General features: G+C 37.9%; 1 protein-coding gene across 1 annotated transcript in view; it reads left to right on the top strand.

Annotated features, from left to right (window-relative positions):
• The window catches only part of slc6a17 (solute carrier family 6 member 17), a 29,866-nt gene extending 17,626 nt beyond the window's left edge, over positions 1-12,240 (top strand). Inside the window, exons 6-12 of the mRNA XM_023280221.3 lie at positions 285-395; positions 2,487-2,728; positions 2,850-3,042; positions 4,786-4,978; positions 5,063-5,222; positions 7,060-7,222; positions 7,502-12,240. Of these exons, the coding sequence (XP_023135989.1) occupies positions 285-395; positions 2,487-2,728; positions 2,850-3,042; positions 4,786-4,978; positions 5,063-5,222; positions 7,060-7,222; positions 7,502-7,864 (1,425 nt within the window). The 3' untranslated portion in view covers positions 7,865-12,240. The remainder of the gene's footprint in view (positions 1-284; positions 396-2,486; positions 2,729-2,849; positions 3,043-4,785; positions 4,979-5,062; positions 5,223-7,059; positions 7,223-7,501) is intronic.
• Positions 12,241-18,628: the final 6,388 nt, after the last annotated feature.

Here is an 18,628-nt window from a genome sequence, read left to right as displayed (position 1 = left end):
TGATCACCAAGGCCTGACACACTTTTTTAACACTAACCTTAGTAATCCAATTATCACAGTCAGTGCTGCAAAGATTCCCTGAAATGCTGTAGGAAGGATTTTTTATTATTATTTTATTTCAAGGACTCCACATTTGGTAGGATTTCACAAATTTTATGCCAAGCAAACACAAAGCAGTTTTGGGACCGATTCCTCGTGTGTGTGAGTGCGTTCGGTTGCACTTCATCCTGCATGTGTGAGGTCTCAGAAAGCGTATCCATGGCAACACTGTCTCCCTCTCATAGGTGATGTACTTCAGCTCCCTGTTCCCGTATGTGGTGCTTCTCTGCTTCCTGGTCCGAGGTTTGCTGCTGAAGGGAGCCGTGGACGGCATCGCTCACATGTTCACCCCCAAGGTGAGAGGAAATCAATGGAGATGTTTCAATAAAAGGAAAAACTGGTGGAATGTTCTGCCTTGGTGGGATTGGGGGACGTTTTCAGAGTGAAAAATAGTAGTAATAGGCTAAGTATGTACACAGCATACAAGGAATTTGGTTTTGACTGTTGGTGTGACTCTAGGAATAAGGAAAAGAGAATAATAAAATAACTACAGAAAAAAATTAAATATAAATTAAATTTAAATATATATGTATATATATTCAGATATTTACACATCTATCGAAGAATATATATCCTCTTGAGAACCGAGGGGAAAAGCGTCTCTCAAAATTTTGCCTTTTTTTGTTTTTCTTGCCTTTTGAAGCTAAAACAGCTCAAAATTTAGAATTTTTTAAAAATATTTTTGCTTTAGATTTCACGGCATGTCCACTGTAGTAGACGACAAAACAATTTTACCTTAAAAAAACAGCAACACAATCAAAATAGGCTGACTAGAAAACATGCCAATCCATTTCCTAATAAAACTTAAAGAAACGAAATTAAATAATAATGTAAAATTTAAGAGATTGAATGAAACATGGTTATAAACAACTAATTATTTATAACATTAATTATTTTACATAGAAAATATATAAAATTGTTTTCATGGTCACTATAGTTGGCATTCATAAAGGGGCTATAATTCTTCCTGACCAAAAGTTTAACTGAACTCTGACCCCAATTTACAATTCCTGACGTGTTCATAAACAAGAAAATAAATGTTCACTCTAAGTAAAACAACATCTTAACAATATATGACTAAACTTTTCTCTTTTCCTGGTAGGTGAGTTTTGCTGCAGTCTCCATTTTGTCTCACCATGAAAACAAAGTTTCCATTTTCCCATCCAATCACCAGGTATCATTGGAAAGGCCTCTATTGAGCTCATCAGGATTTAGTAGGGAAGCGCAAATGAGTCAAAAGATGTAGAATAGTACAGTGGACATAAATGAATGGGCTGGATCTCAGGAGGATATACACAGTAGTGCAAAATGACAACCGCTAGAGTGAGAATATAGTGCAAAATGCAGAGAATACTGTTCATAGTGCAAAAATATTGGGCAGGTGCAGTATTGTACAGAAATAAAAGGTCAGCAGTATTTTAGCTGAGAGTGGCTCAGCCGTTTAGTAGGGTAAAAACGTAGTGGGCTGCAGAGAAAATCTTAATCTCACTCCCGCCACAGTGCTGCTGACACTGTAAGTGACACTTTATCTTTGCAGGCTGTTCAGCTATGAGTGTGTGACGATTTCAGCTTCACTCATTCAGATCCACTCACAGCAAACTGTCATTAATATTCACGGTGTGTCAGAGTTGGGTTGATGTGTCCCTCTAGTGGTGAATCTATGTGATTACAACATCATAACCAAATACTGTAAACAAATTGCAATTACATTATTATCCCCACATGATCGTGCAACATTGAATCATTTTGTTGCTGGACTACCACTGCTAATAAATCTCAGAAAAGAAGTGTAAATGACAAAGTCTTTGGATGAAGTGCTTTTTGCTCTGGTGCTACATGTTGGCTTCAGGTCATGAGAGATCTGGTGAGACTGAGGGTTCGCCTCATGGTGGAGTATGTTACAACATTGAGTAAATGCTTGCATTGCTCTGATTACTTGTGCATTTTAAATAATATAATAATATATATATATTATATATATATATAATATATAATATATATATATAATATTGAATAAATAGAGATAAGGACAGATTATGTATACTGTCTGTAGAACTTTTTTAGTTCCCTCACGGTCTGTCATGACAAATCAATGTTGCATAACAGTTGAAAATTTCAAAAACACCTTCTATGCTGAGTTACAGCATAGTGTAAAAAGGTCATGTTCAGTCAAGCAGTGAAAAATATTAGGTGATAAATTCCAATATTATTTTATTTTTTTCTGTTATGGTGACTTACAGTCACTTTAATCATGCACTGAAGGAGGGCCATATGGAATATATATTAGAATATATATAGTATATTCTTGATCAGGATCTTTCTAAGAGCATAAATGACATTAATAATCAATTAATTGAAGCAACTGTTTTCTCTTGTCTCCTCTCCAGCTGGAGAAGATGTTGGAGCCGCAGGTGTGGAGAGAAGCAGCCACGCAGGTTTTTTTTGCTCTGGGTCTCGGTTTCGGAGGCGTCATCGCTTTCTCCAGCTACAACAAGAGAGACAATAACTGCCACTTCGATGCAGCGCTGGTGTCCATCATCAACTTTGTGACGTCCATCTTAGCCACGTTAGTGGTGTTTGCCGTCCTAGGGTTCAAAGCGAACGTCATGAACGAGAAGTGTGTCGTTGAGTAAGTGTGCCACGCTGCAGCGAATGTTCATTGATCGGTCTCTCTTTGGTTTTTGGTTTTACTGTTGTCTTTACTCACGAATGTCTCCCCGTTCCCCACGTCTCCAACTGTCCATTAACAGAAATGCAGAGAAGATCCTGGGTTACCTGAACACAGGTGTGCTGAGCAGAGAGCTCATCCCTCCTCACATCAACTTCTCCCACCTGTCGGCTCAGGATTATGCAGAAATGTATGGAGTCATTAAAACGGTGAAGGAGGACAACTTTGGCCAGCTGGGCCTCGATGCTTGTGTCCTGGAGGATGAACTCAACAAGGTCAGTGGGAGAAGCCTCAGAAATGAAAATCATTAATCAGAGAAGTGTGGAATATGACAGACAAGCTGGAGATAAAAACAACATTATGGAAGAGTTAATTATTTTAAATGTGTATGTTTTCACCATGAGATGATTTAGTGAATTGTGACCAGTCTTACGTGATCATAGTACCACCGATAGTCCAGTTTCATAGTGCTGATGGTGGTCTTTCAAAGCTCTATGGGCGATCAATGTCCTTGGTGTGGGTCGTCACTGTGTATAAATTAAAGGTCTTCATCATACTCTCTAGAGCTGCTTCTGCTAACTCTAAACTCTCTCAACAATGAGCAAAGTGCGCCAAATGTTCTGGGATTTATGCACTCCCAGCATCTGAGGAACAGAAGACCCAGTGGTTTAATTTTCTTTTTGATGTAATATCACAACAACAATGGAAAAACCCTTTGACTCAGCGTGTTATACAGCTAATGTACCATTAGCTTCGATCATATGCCCACAGATCAGAGCTCTGCGGAAACTGTAATGCTGATGGAAATCTTAAGACCAGTCAGAAACCAATAACCAAAGGTTTTCATGTCACCTATTGCACTTCAGTGCAACCTAAGTTTGGCCGATATTTACATCTGTTCACTACAGCTGTTCTCATTTAGATATTTTTCTGTTTTTGTTGTCAGACAACGGAATGAGAGGGAAATAGTGACTAAAATGCAGCCCATTAATACTACCAGCAAACACTTCAGAGCCATTTAGAAGCACCACTAAACTATTAAGTTCATAACTAGAATGTTGCTGATAAACTCATTAGAATGAACAGATGTGCTCTAAATTCTGCAGTTTTTATATGTACAATCATTACTCAGAGAGAAAGTTAGAAGTCATGGTTTCACGTATTTGTCTGTGTTTATGTTGTATTACGACTATATTGGTCCACACTGTCAATCACAGATGCATAGAGAGTCTTCTACCTTAAAATGACGTTGACAGCAACAGCTCAGCTGCATTGAAGCTACAGAACAGGATTAAAACTTGGAGTTATACAGTCATGATGAAATGAATCATGTTAACAGTGTTTTGAACTGAAAATTGAAAGATATATTTTGGAGACGTGAGACTTCAAATTTGCTATGCAGGATGTTGGTAGAGCCCTGATATTTTTTTTAAAAAGCACGCTCATTGATGCTTTTTGATTATTATCCTTCAGATCAGCAGCTCCCAAATCTGTTTGTTTCATGCCCCCTTAAATCAAACCATCTCTTTTTGTAACCCCGTGTCACTAGCTGCATAAGTAAAAGTCAGTGAATAACTTCTTGTTTTATTTGAATAATTCTCCTCTCCTATCAATTAGCTTGTAAATCCTCACATTCATCTAGTTTGCAGGGGTCGATACATCTCGTGTGGACATCCCATTCTAAAACATTTCTCATAGTCTGGCACAAGTCCAGAGTCACTCGAGCTTTTGCACATGATTTTCACATTATCATGGGCCTGAAAATGAGCTTGTTAGATTTATACCAGAGTCTGTAACTTGTTTTGCATACTTTCATTTTTGTCTATGTTGAACATGTTTGAATTTTAAGTGCAGTCTATTGTCTAAAGTCTCTATAACCTCATCACATCCATAGCTGCTCTATGATTAATGAACCTGGAAGTGAATGCTAACTGGATGATTTCCCATACAGTGATCTTTCATTTCCTGCTCATTAGTCACCATTAGCCACCTCTGACCGTCTTCCTTCCATCCTCCAGGCAGTTCAGGGCACTGGCCTGGCCTTCATCGCCTTCACTGAGGCCATGACCCACTTCCCTGCCAGTCCCTTCTGGTCCGTCATGTTCTTCTTCATGCTGATCAACTTGGGCCTTGGTAGCATGATCGGCACAATGACCGGCATCACCACCCCCATACTGGACGCATTCAAGATCCGTAAAGAGATCCTGTGTGGTGAGTCTTCATTCTCAAGGTTGCTTCTCGTATCTGCGGCATCTTTCTGACTCTGACTAAATATTTCTTCTTCTCTCCCGTCAGTGGTTTGCTGCATCATCGCCTTCCTGTTAGGCTTACTGTTTGTGCAGCGTTCAGGGAACTACTTTGTCACCATGTTTGACGACTACTCTGCTGGTTTGCCTCTCACTGTGGTGGTGATCCTGGAGAATGTCTCTGTAGCCTGGATTTACGGCACTAAGAGGTAACTTGCCTGGTTTTCTTGACACTGTTTGTATGATTTGGACCCAAATGCAGAGACTACAGACAGACAAGTGAAAGTAAAAAGGAAATCAAAACAGAAACAAGTTAACAAAGGCAAGGAAACAAAGAGACAATGACTGAATGTCCAGGAGTCAAAGAGATAACCAATTTACTAATCCAAAAAAACCTGAATCCAAACAACCAGAATTTCCAAAAAGGTTCAAAAAACACTAACCAGGTGAGCACATGAAACACAAGGAGCAAAAGCAGCAAATCGTGCAGGTAACAGGGAGTACAAAAACCTCAATACACAAACCAGACAGAGACGAGGTATACGTTTGTATCAGGCAGGGTAATATCAGGGTGCCTAACAAAAGACTAAACAGGTCAAAATGGCAAAGACCAAAGTAAGATGCAGGACTATATATACATAGGGAACTAGAAAACAAAGGGTTTTTGTAAGAGACTTGCATTTTAACTTTTGCCACTGAAACCATCTTTACCCATGCAAGCAAACGTCCAAAATGGAACATAAACTGCCACTTTATTTCACCTACGACATGCAGATGCAAGATTTTCAGACTCACATTGAAAAATCACTTTTACTGCATGTTCCTACAGTCAACCTAAGCCCAGTGTTGCCATCCCAGAATAGTTTACAACAGGCGTTGAAGCAAGATACACAGCAAACCCTTCTGAGAACTTATTTTGTAGTGACTGACTGGTTTCATGGGTCAATATAAAAATGAGGGACTTTTGAAGTCCATGGGATATATCTTGCATACATTTGAATAAAAGTAAAAAAAAAATCTAATGTTTTTTATGTTCATTATGATCATTTCTTTACAAATTCCATAATTATTTATTATGGAAACAATCACTTATTAATAAAAATGACTGGATTTCACTAAAATGTCAACTAAATAACCATCTGAATTTAATAACAACCACCTTCTAATTAGCTAAACATTTATAAAATGAGCTTATTCAAAAATTGTTTTGATTGTGTTCTTTTTACTAAGTTGAGATAATCATGACAGATATTTCTTTTTTGACAATATATCAAATTTCATATGGAAAATAACAAATTGTATCTGTGTCCAAGAAATCACTTTCCACTAAGTTCTCCATTACAAAAACACCTCTCAAGGAAGTGTGTTAATTCCAGATCACATGACCTGCTCCACATGATGTCATTTCCTCATGAAGAAAAGACTGACCAGACTCCAAGGCTTTCTGAGTGATTTAATATAAAGTAGTGTGTGAGTCAAGTGTGGATTTATGGCATGTCAACAGGTTTACTACAATATCTTTATAAATAACTTTCAATTTCAATTTTACTCATTTGTATATATAATATTTAGAAGAATCTTTCTGTAAAAATGCCATGTGGTGTTTGGTTATAGGCGGCCATGTTGATTTGCGGCCTGAAAATAAGAAAAATGTCAACTGTGATACCTGTCAACTATGTTACAAAAAGTCCTGCAATTATATATTGACCTGACTTTAGATCTGCTCTGTGCAGTTTGACTCAATGTCTGTGCAAAATAGGCTAGTAAGTGTATTTTTAGTGGAGGACAGTGGAGAGCAGCTTCTATAAAGCGCTGCAGCACATCTGGTGGAATCCCAAACATTATGTAGCTCCTATGGCCACGTCACAGCTGGAGAGCAGTGCAACTGTCACTGCTGTGTTTCATCGGTCAGTGATTCAACATGCACAGCGACACGACAGCTAAATGGAACTGAGCCATTATGAATTTTATAGTTTACAGCTGTGATTTTCCTTCATATGATGTTTGTACATAGTTTTCTGGAGACTTCTTTTTGCTTACCTTCAGGTTCATGCAGGACCTGGAGGACATGCTTGGTTTCAGGCCATATTCCTTCTATTACTACATGTGGAGATACGTGTCACCTGCTGTTTTGGTGGTGCTGATCGTGGCAACCGTGATCGAGATGGCCGTCAGTCCTGCAGGATACAACGCCTGGGTGGAGTCTGAGGTCAGTGTTCAGTTATTCTTCCCAGCTATGTGTGTCTGTAAGTTACAGAAAGACACAAACCAGTCTTGCAAACTCCTGTTTTACAGTGTTGCCATCAATGTTCATTCATCAATCAGAAGCATGTTTAAAGGACTAAACAGACCTTTAAAACTTGGTTCTGATCCACCTGTTTGCAGTTAAACTCAGTCTCTCTCCTCACCTCTTCTTGCCTTTCCCCACTTTTCAAACGCCTTTGTCTTTTTTGGCAATTTCTTACCCCCCAAACTCTTTTGTTTTTAGGGTTCAGAGCGTTTCCACAGTTACCCTCCCTGGGCTTTAGCTATGGCCTACGCCCTCATCGTGGTCGCCATGCTGCCTCTGCCCCTCGTCTTCATCGTCCGCCACTTCAACCTGATCTCCGACGGCTCCAACAAGCTCTCCGTCTCCTACCGCAAGGGCATGATGAAGGACATGTCCAACCTGGAGGAGCAGGACGAGCAGCGCTTCATCCTCAGCAAGAACCCCAGCGAGGCTCCGTCCCCCATGCCGGCCCACCGCGCCTACCTGGGCCCCGGCGGCACCCAGGAGATGACCAACACCAACTACGGCACCAGCACCAAGACAGGCTACCAGAACATCGGCTCGCCCGAGTCTGAGCTATGATCCACTGAGCTCATCGATCTTCCCGTCCAGTAAGCCCTGCTTGAAGAGAGGAAGAGGGAGAGAGAGAATTCACTTGCAGCATTCATCACACCTTAACCCCCAGAGCTAAATCCCTCAATTCCCCTCTTTCCCGCTCCATCGCCCCTCACCTGTGGTTGTTCCCTTCTCGCCTGTCGTAGGAACCGTGCTGCTAATGGCCTGTCAGTCCCAGCTGGGATGAAGGGATCATGGGAATGTGAGTCCCAACTAACACCACAACCTGTTTTTTCCATCTGTGGAGGCATTAGAGGGAGGGACAGACGGGAACAAAGAAGCGAAGGAAGTGTAGAGAGGTCTTCTGTGGGCTTAGAAATGGGTTTTGTTTGGTAATAAGCTCTGGTTGAGGTTGACGTGGCTGCAATGCTGAAACGCTTTACATTGTACCAGTTTGTGCTTCTTCCGATTCAGTTGGAGAGGATTGTTATTGGTGGGTGACGGGATGGAAGGAGACTCACTCATTACCCTGATCTACATCACGGTATGAGAACATTTCTCACCTAGAAAACAAAATAATTACAAATACAACCATAAAATGTCATAAGTGATAGTATAAACAGTGTTACAAGCACATTCTCTGAGTTTATTGTGCCTATCATGCATCAGCAATAATAACCAATCACAGTAGGATCCTCATGAAGCTGTGGATCTCCTTCTATCTCTATGCTCCCACTGATGTAGAATACTGTACATATGTGTTGTGCAATTGATGTCACCGTAAAAATCGCGCATATACACTGCAATACTGCAAAACAGCAGGAGGCAGCTTCTTGCCTCTTTCATTCCACAGAAGCACAGACGCCTGCTATCGTTGAGAGCATCTCTGAGCCTTAACACAGAGCAGCACTTTTTCTTTTAAACAGCCCTTCAGTTGTTGCCAGCAGCACTGCACACATCCCTGTTCCAGTCGCGGCTGGCTTAGACAAAGCTTTTCCATTTTAATCAATCATTTTAATCAGCCGTTTCCATTTTAATGAACGCTTTAGAAGGGCAGCAGGAACAAGCAGAGCGGCTCGTGCTTGGAAGTTTTCCGCGTGCAGATGTGCAAATGTGTCAACGTGTTGTCCGCCGCCGAAACCAGAGCTCCCGGTGACCCTGCCGGTTTAAAAATAGAGCTGCGTTACCCAGGGGAAGCCGTGGCAACGCAGCAGAGATACAAATCCTCTTCTGATGTGAAGGAGAGAGGAGAGAGCGACACCTCGCTTTGTCTGCTCCACCTGCACAGCTGTTTGTTCAGCCAGACGGAGACATTTTAGGCCCTACATGGATGTCTCTCTCTGACTGAATGAGAGGTTCACTGCCCTACTGTGCTGAGGATTGATCATACCTCATCCCTGAGAGGATGACATTTAGGTTTTACTGTTGTGCATTCCTCCAATTGTGACCACTATGTAGAATTCCATGAGCACTACAAGCTACACTTTGATGTCTTTTTTGTGAACTGAGGTGTGAAAACAGAAGCCTTTTTGTTTTTATTTTTTTAAATGTATAATCTCGTATGACAGTGTATGTTTTGGGGTATCGTGTGGAAACGTACCGTGATCTAAATGTGTGGAATAAGTGGTAATATTTGGTTTTCACCACTGGGGGTCTCTGCTGGCCAGCGGAGGAACCCCTCCCTGAGACGAGACCAATACTTGAGACTGAACAGATGTGGTGAGAAGCACAGTCAGTCACATTGTTTGGTGCCTGAACAGCATCTGTGTTGTCGGTTTGCCTTATGCGTTTGTCATATTTTTATGTTGTTGTCGTCGTTGTTGATTATTTAGTGAGCTTATTATGTAGAGTGTGGACCAATGTTTCATCTCGTCCACTTGAGCACTTTAATTAGGTAGAGACCCTGGAGTAGTTTGTTAAGAATAAGCTTGAAAAAATTACATATATTAAGAACAAGGGGCAGCTAGGTATCTATATGATAGAAATGAATGAGTGACCATGGAAGGCACAAGACTCAAATGTATCACAAGCCAGGATTCAAGGTTCTTATTTATGTTCTTACAGAAGGTTTATGATCACATGAATGATAACAATGTTAGCGTTTTAAAAGGTCATCGTCTGGCATCATATGATGTTAAATTCTGCCCCAATGCATTACTGACTCTGAACCTACCGCTTCCTCTGGTGGGTTTTACTAATTCATGTCCTGTTTTCCGTAATGTAAGTGCAGAGCCATCCCTATGTTGTGGTCATGTAGCCTCAAAGACGCTTCAACTCAGGTTTCAGGCTACAATAAGTCATCACATCACTACAGTGACTGTGCTAAATTGCTTAGTACAGTATATTGTGATGGTAAATTGGTACAGTTTCCACAGATCTACCACAAATTCCCTAAAATCATTTATTTTCTCCTTGACATTTATAGATTTGTTTGTTGTTTAACTAGTTTATAGTAAGGAACGACCAATATGGGGTTTGTAGATACCGATTATTGGTTATCAAAAAGGCCGATAACTGATATTTGGAACCAATTTGTGTTAAATGTAATGTCTGAACAGCATGTGACTGCAGAGAACCTGTCATTCATAACTAGGCTTTTTCATTAATAAGGCTGAGTAGAACTAGGAGTGATTAAATGAACTCCCCTATTTATAGGGACATCAACGATCAACTGGGAATGATCAGTTCGTCTCCTGCAGTTACGTCTGCTTATAATCTCTGTTTTCTTAATCTTTCACTGTTCTGTCACTTTAGTCAGCCACTAAGGTCCATATCTCATAGCATTATTAATTATTGTTTGCCAGACTCTGTTTCATGTTAATCTGTGGCTGCCTTCTAACTTAGCTGCTAGCCGTTAGCGTAACCTTAGCCACTGAGAGAAAAGCTAATTTCCCGGTTTGTGGAAAAAAACAGTGTTTCATGTTCAGTCTCTGCTTGAGTGACGACAGACATAGAGAAGAGGCTGCATCAGACCTGAAGTAGCACATTTAATTTATCAGTAATCGGTGAAGAAAAATACCGACAATCAGAAAAATGCCAGGCCGATAATTCATCTAAGTGATAATAGTTTGCATTACAGACTGCATTTAAGTGCATTTGAAGTGCATTCAAATGAGCATGTAAATGCTGTGAACGTCTTCAGATGTGAGATTGTAACAGACAAATCTTCTGCAGCTCGTGATACAAAATGACCTGATATGAAAGCACTCACCTGCTTAAAAACTTAGAGTTAAAGCACATTTTGGAAAAGCACAGGGCCATGAGCACAAAGGAGTTTTTACTTCTTATTACAAGCAATGAATTTCACCAGGCAAAGTGCTAAAAGTCGGTCTGGACAAGTCTTATAGATCATAGTGGTTACGCTCTGACTTCTGCATTCTATAAGAAGTCACCGACTGTTTGACTGTAACAATGAGACTGAAACGCACTGCCGTCTTCATAAATCTGCACCACAGAAAGCACCTGTAGCTGCACACAGATCTGCACAATACACCTGTTTAGATGATGCATTGGGTCTAGTACAAATAGAGCACAATCACAGCACGAGTTCATTGAGATGTAATAGCACACATTGAAACTCTCTTCTGCTATTGGTCCAAACTTTGCCAATGAAGAGGTATTTGATTTATTCTGGAAAACAAAGCTCCAGGGTCTCTCTGTCTTGTCCATGTGTCAGCCGTGTTGAGCGCAACCTCTAAAGGTTAAATCAATTTAAATTACCGAGATTAACTTGACAAAAGTGGAGTAAAAGTGAATTTATTTAACTGTGCAAAATAGTCTTTATGTGACTAACCATAGTTCTATTTATAGTATTTAAGACCATGTATTTAACCTGTACATATCGATGTACATTCTGATAAATTCACACCGAGTATCTATAGTAAGAGTGACAGAGTGTATACTTAAGCTGTAAATAATAATTGTATATTTTGAGATATTTTTTGATTTTTGTACCGTCAGTAACGTTACTTTGGCGTCTGTTGGTGTTTGTGTGTGTGATTGTTCTCACTAAAAATAGCTGCGTGCCTGTGAGTGTTTGCGTGTGTGTGTGTATAAAAGTGTGTGTGTGCGTGTGTGAAGTAAAAGTATATGTAGGTTTTTTGGTGTTTAAATGTGTGTTTCTTTTTCCTCTCTCAGTGTTGTGTGCTGCTGATCTAATCCAATAGATAAAATCCTGTTGTTACAGTGGACTGGGGCCACTAATGTGAGCGGTCTCTTCCCTTTTGTGTTTCTCACTGGAACTGCGCTGGTTTCTTCCAGTACAAAACACAATCAAGAAGAAAATGTTTGACTGTAACAATGAGACAGAAACTTAGATTTTTTTTGTTTCAATGAAGAGAGCTATAAACTGTACAAACATGATGGAACAGGAAATTAAAATTAAACCACTTTTATGAAACGGACCATGTTGTGCGTCTCGTTTATTGTCATTTATAAGGAAATTCCTCCTGTTTAAGGTTTGCTGATAATAATCTACAAGTTTGAGCCGCAAACAAGTTGTTCTGCCTCTGGTTTTAAAGAGCGTTGTTGTGTTTTGTGAAGAAAAAAGAATAGATTTCAACCCTGGGATGCTGTTTGGTCTGACCCACTGTTCCCTCTAAACTAAGCGCGTGCGCAATTGCGCACTGCTGACACGGTGTCCGCGCACAGAAAATCTGCGCTGCACACACAAAAAAAAAAAATCCAACCTAAATTGTAAATAAAATAAACACGTAACAATTCATTCTGTGCTATTTTTCAATGTGAGTCAGTGAGTGACCGGTGACTGGCTGCTGCAGCCAATGATGCGATTCACCTACGTATTTACCATAGACTGTATATAATGGTATTTACGCAGCTAATCAACGTCAGGCGTCCTTATGTGCAGCCACCGTTATTCTATAGATATGAATGAGTAGATAGGACACGCCCCTTTGAGCTGCGTGCTACAGCGAGGCTAAGCTAGTGGGGGAAAGTTTCAGTGCATTCCGTTGATGTAGACGGCGTGAAAACGGAAACAAGTATGCCGGCTAACTGTGCTGCATACAATTACACACTGCGTCGTACGATTGAGACAAGGAAACTTGGAATGACTTTTCATAGGTAAGAATAGTTTTTGGCTCTTTTTTCATTATGAAATCTTGTTGAGAGCTTCCAGTCTATGAGAGCTAACTAGTTAGCCACTAGCAAAACACTAAGGCGAGCTAGCAGCTTGACAACCAAATACCAGACGATTAATAGTAGCTGTAGTATAGTTGTACAAGCAGTAGTAGTAATACTAAAAGTACAAGCAGCAGTAGTAGTATAAACAGCTGTTAGAGTCGTAGAAGTAGTATCAGCATTTGTAATAGTATCACAAGTTGTAGTAGCAGTTAGTGTACTAAAAACTACTACTACTAGTAGTCACATTGCTATTACTACCACCAATACTACCAATAGTAGTTATAAAGCCTAACTCATGTATATCCAGATTACCATCTATGTTCTTCCTCCAAACCCATTTTATGATTGGGATTACAGGCAGTTCTTTAGGACTGCTCTCAAATAATTGAACAGTTACTAAACAAGGTTATACTTATCAAATTAAATAGCTCTGGTCTCCAGTATATTGGCGAATTCGGTTCTTTGTACTTAATTTATTAGCATGATTTATTTTTAATATGTTGTGTACAGACTTAATTACTTCTCTGTCTACTTTTCTTACTCCATGTAGGTTTCCCAGAGACTATGGGTTGAGGAGGAAGTGGAAGTTTGTCAGCTTAGACCTGGTGTCATTCCATCAGTGTTAAACTTCCCGGTTCATCTTGGAAGAGTACGTGCCAGAAAGACCACGACCAAGCAGCCTTGAGATCTTAGGCAGCGTCTCCCTCAGGTGGGTGTCAACCTTCTGATCAGTAGTCCAGAGACTTAACCGTTGCACCACCATTGCCCCAAGGTGTAAAGGTTTAATAATGTAATTAAATGTTTTGTATTTTTTTGAATGTTTAACATTCTCCTTGTTTAATTGTATTTTCTGAATGTGTAATTATCGAAAATGTTTTATCTGTAATTTTGAATATTTGTATTTTAAAAATTTTGTTTAATTTCATACTTTCATGTATTGTATCTTGTTGAATGATCTCATTCAATATTTTGTCTGTTTAATATAGTTAAACATTAAATACAATTAAATGATATTAAACAGACAAAATATTGAATGAGATCATTCAACAAGATACATGTAAGTATGAAATTAAACAAAATTTTTAAAATACAAATATTCAAAATTACAGATAAAATATTTTTGATAATTACACATTCAGAAAATACAATTAAACAAGGAGAATGTTAAACATTCAAAAAATACAATTAAACAAGAAGAATATTAAACATTTAAAAAAAATACAAAACATTTAATTAGATTATTAAACCTTTAATAAAAAGACAAAACATTTAATTAAAAAATTAAATGTTTAATGAGAAAATTACATCTTAAAGACAATAAAACTTCAAATAAAAATTAAACAGAAAATACAATGAAGCATTTGAAAAAAAAATTAAACATTAAAAAGTGGTAAAACATTTAAAAAGAAAAACCTTCAAGATTTAATCAAAAAATTAAATATTGAGAAAGAAAAAAAATTCAGTTTTGTTTAACTTCATAATTACATGTATTGTATCTTGTTTAATTATCTAATTCAATATCTTGTCTGTTTAATAGAATTTAATTGTATTTCATGTTTAACTATATTAAACAGACAAAATATTGAATTAGATAATTAAACAAGATACAATGCATGTAATTATGAAATTAAACAAAATTTTAAAAATACAAATATTCAAAATTACAAATAAAATATTTTCGATAATTAAACATTCAAATAATACTTTTTAATAATAAACTTTTTAAAAAGTTTTATTGTATTAAATTTTTTTCCCTTTGATTTAATTGCTTTTTGTTATGTAGTTTATTTCTTTAATCTTCTTTTTCTGTCAAGATTTTAACCCCAACCTTAAAAATGAAATAAACCCTTAAATCACAACAAAAATACTTCTGTTGTCACAATCATGAGTTAATCAATTATTCAGTTTATCAATTCAACTTTATTTGTTTAGCACCTTTCACACAGATGACAAAACTAAACAAGCAAAGAGAAAAAACTATGCTAAAACTATGATTAAAACTCAAAAACATTAAAAAACAACCAAAAAAAAAGATTTAACATGGTAATAAAATATGTTGTGTCCAGGGGATGGAGGGAGTTTATTGAAGTCTTCTTGGGCTCACATGGTAAATCATTTAAAATATAAACTTGATATTCAGTCTACGGAAACTGCAGAGTGACAGAAGAACCAACAATATCTCCTGTTTTCTCCTTTAATGAGTCGACTCTTCTTGTGCTTTCAGACCAAAGAACTACAGACTCTTCACAACCTGCTCAAACTCTTGGTACAGGACCTCACCACACGGGTCAAGAAGGTTTCCTTCTCCTCATTTCTACTCTGAAGCTCACCTTCTCCTGCTCAAACTGCTGACAAATGTTTCTGCTGCTCTAAAGTCTGGTCTCCAGAACTTCCTAAAAACTCTCAAAGTCTCTTCTGCTGCAGGTTGCTTTGTAGAACTGTTGCAGAAAACCTCACTAAACCACATGGAGGGGCCTCAAGATAGTCGTCCAAATGAAACCATACAAAAACCAAACTAGTACAACCCAAACGCTAAAGCTGCACCAAATCCACTAATCACTGCACACATTAGCACCATGTGCTAACTGTGGCTAAAGAACCACATTTACCAAGACAACTATCCAGTACAAAGCCCTAAAACACACCAAGAAACACATTAAAGACGATTTTACTGCTGGAAGCTGCAAGCCAACGCCTAAAGAACAAACTAGCAATGGAGCCAAACTCGGTTCACTGGTGAAGAGAAGCAGAGGAAATGTTTGTCTGCAGCTAAATAAAGCAGGAAGACACTGAGCTGCTCAGGTGTTCCTGATAACACCAAGCAGCCACCTGGACAGCCAATAGGAACACAGCCACCTGGACAGCCAATAGGAACACAGCTTACTGGAAGTCCAGAGGGCTGGCTTAGTGAAGGAAATTTAGTTTAAAGTTGAAGCAGAAAGTTAACAAAGAAAGTTGAAAACCACCTTCTGATTCCTGAAATCTCTGAGTTTTCACACAAAGAACACCTGAACATGTCAAACTGGTTCCATAGTAGAACCCTCATTGTAAAAACGTCATAGTATGGTGTGTTGCTCAAAAAACATTAGGACCCGGCTGTCAGGGGACAAACATGTAAGAAACATGAGAACAGAGAGAATCCAACCAGTAGGTCACAGTTTATCATCCCCCAGTCATCTCCTGAAGTCCATATGGTGAGAGACATCAGTATCTGGTTGTTAATTTACCAGAGGATGCTTATAATCATGCTGATGTGGTCTGTACTCTACTGTATTTTAGTGAATCAATAAATGCCTAAGTTGTTTTCTTAAAAATGCTTTTTAGTTTTTAATAAACATTTAATAGCCTATATGTAATCAATAAATGGCCTTTGCCTATCTTAAGAAAAATTCACTCAGAACTCTGATATGTTAACAGTACTAAATAAATCAATAAATACATGCATACACACATAAATAAGTTAATACATTAACTGTGTTAAGATAAGATTTAGATTTTAAAAAAGTTGTTTATGTTTTTGCAGAATCCAGTATTGCTCACTGGTTGATCATTACATTTTATTAGTTTGATTTCACTGTTTAAAATGATGCCACCTCTTTTCAGACAGAACCTGTGATAATAAAACAATACAACATTTTTAGTTCCGTGTTAATAAAGCACTTAAAGCTTTAAGTATGGCTAAATGCTTTTTTCAAAATTAAATATATCACTCCTTAGGTGGTAGTGGCCCCAAGTTCAGTAAAGTTGGAAAGATATTCACAGATTCAGACTTCCAGCATCAATAACTCATTAGATATAGGTTGTCAAAACATAAACGGTGCCTCTTTCCCATTGTTGCAAGGCAGACAATGTGCTACAAGCCCAGTTTTATCAAAAGTAGCTGTCTTTCAAGCTACAGGAATAACATTGGTGTCTATGGAGTGAACAGGGTCCGTCTGCAATTTGCAAAACCACTGCAACAGTAAAGAGAGACAAATATTCAATAACTTCACTCTTATACATTGTAGTGTCACTAAAATCACTGCAGCCTTCAACTGGCTCCTGTTGACAAAGTGTTTTAACAGAAATGTAAATGCTGTAATTTGATTCTTTTAATGAACCATGTAACTTGAATGGATGTGATGCTGGTGTGACCACAGTGCACACGTCTGATGTTGCTCACAGTGGTCCAAGGGACGCTCAGGGAGTTTGTGTGTTTGCTCACACTCAGGAAAAATTAGAGGGAACATTGGTCTGACCATGTCCTTACTCTGAGAAGAAGTTAAGTCTTTCTGAAAACATATTATGTTTAACTGGGAAGATTTGATTTCTGTACAATTCAGCTCTGAATGGGGATTAACTGGGAACATAATACATTTAATTTCTCTCCTCCAGAATAGTCTGGAAAGAAGTCCTTGTGTCCTTTATATCAGTAAAAATAGCAATACCACAGTTTAAAAATACTCAGTTACAAATAAAATTCAAAAATACCAAAACTTATTAAATAAATATGTGTATTATCACTAAAATGTGCTTAAAATATGAATGTAAATGAAGTTTTTATGCTTCAGAATGGGCTCTGTCAGTTCTTTCTTTTTATTAACATGCATGGAAATATGGCAGCTGACAGAGGTGATGCTCATTTTATCTCATTATGCTGCCAAGTTTCTTTGTTTACTGTGTAAGAATGAATTGTGGTTTTTTTGTGATTAATTATATCATGATAAATTTTTAAACTTCTAATCTGCTGTAAAGTGACTACAGATGCCAGATAAATGTAGTGGAGTAAAAACTGTAAATTTGTCTGTGAAATATAAAGTATATCAAGTAGAAAGAGTAAAATTTTAATTATCAAGTATAGTGCAAGTGCCTTAAGACTGCACCTATAGAATAGAATAGAATAGAATAGAATAGAATAGAATAGAATAGAATAGAAATACTGATCTCCAAGGGTAAATTCAGGAAAAATATACTAAAATAAAAAATATACAATAAAGTGTAACATATACAATGTTTAAAAAACTACTAAAGGGAAAAATGTAAAGTGTCAAATACTAAATATGAAATTATGGAATGAATACTTAAGTATTTCCTTAGTAAATAAATATTACTTGAGCATATTTTCCTAATTACCTTACACTGCTTTACCAGAATTTGTAGTTATAATCCTTAAAATGTCTCACAACATGATCTCAAAATCTCACGTTTTTCCATCTACTAGTGGACAGTAACATTTTTAGAAGAAGCAGTAATTTAATAAGTAGTAATGCTGAAATTTGTTGCACTGGTTTAAATGTTAGTTCAACAATCAGAAACTTTTTGTAAAAGCAAACAAGCATGTGTGAAGGAAAAATACTCTCTTTCTCCTTACTGAGGTATTTCCTTGCAGCTGTTAGCTGAAGACATCCCAGAATATCATGCAGGTTGCATCTGTCACCTTAAATCAAGTTGTAGATCCTATAGATCATTTCAAATTATCCTACAAGTTGTCACCTTTGACCCCTTTTCATATTTGCTTCTTCCAAACTGAGGCTGAGAGCACATTCAGGCTCTTTCTGTCCCTAATACGACCCTGAGAAAGGCAGATGCTGCGAAGACAAATGCTGTGCTAAAAACATGACTTGGTTATGATTAGATATTGTCTTTTTGGCGTTCATGACCAGACCAGTT

Source organism: Amphiprion ocellaris, chromosome 8 (assembly GCF_022539595.1).
Source record: "Amphiprion ocellaris isolate individual 3 ecotype Okinawa chromosome 8, ASM2253959v1, whole genome shotgun sequence".
In the NCBI taxonomy this organism is placed as follows: domain Eukaryota; kingdom Metazoa; phylum Chordata; class Actinopteri; family Pomacentridae; genus Amphiprion; species Amphiprion ocellaris.
This window is presented reverse-complemented; position numbering and strand designations above follow the sequence as displayed.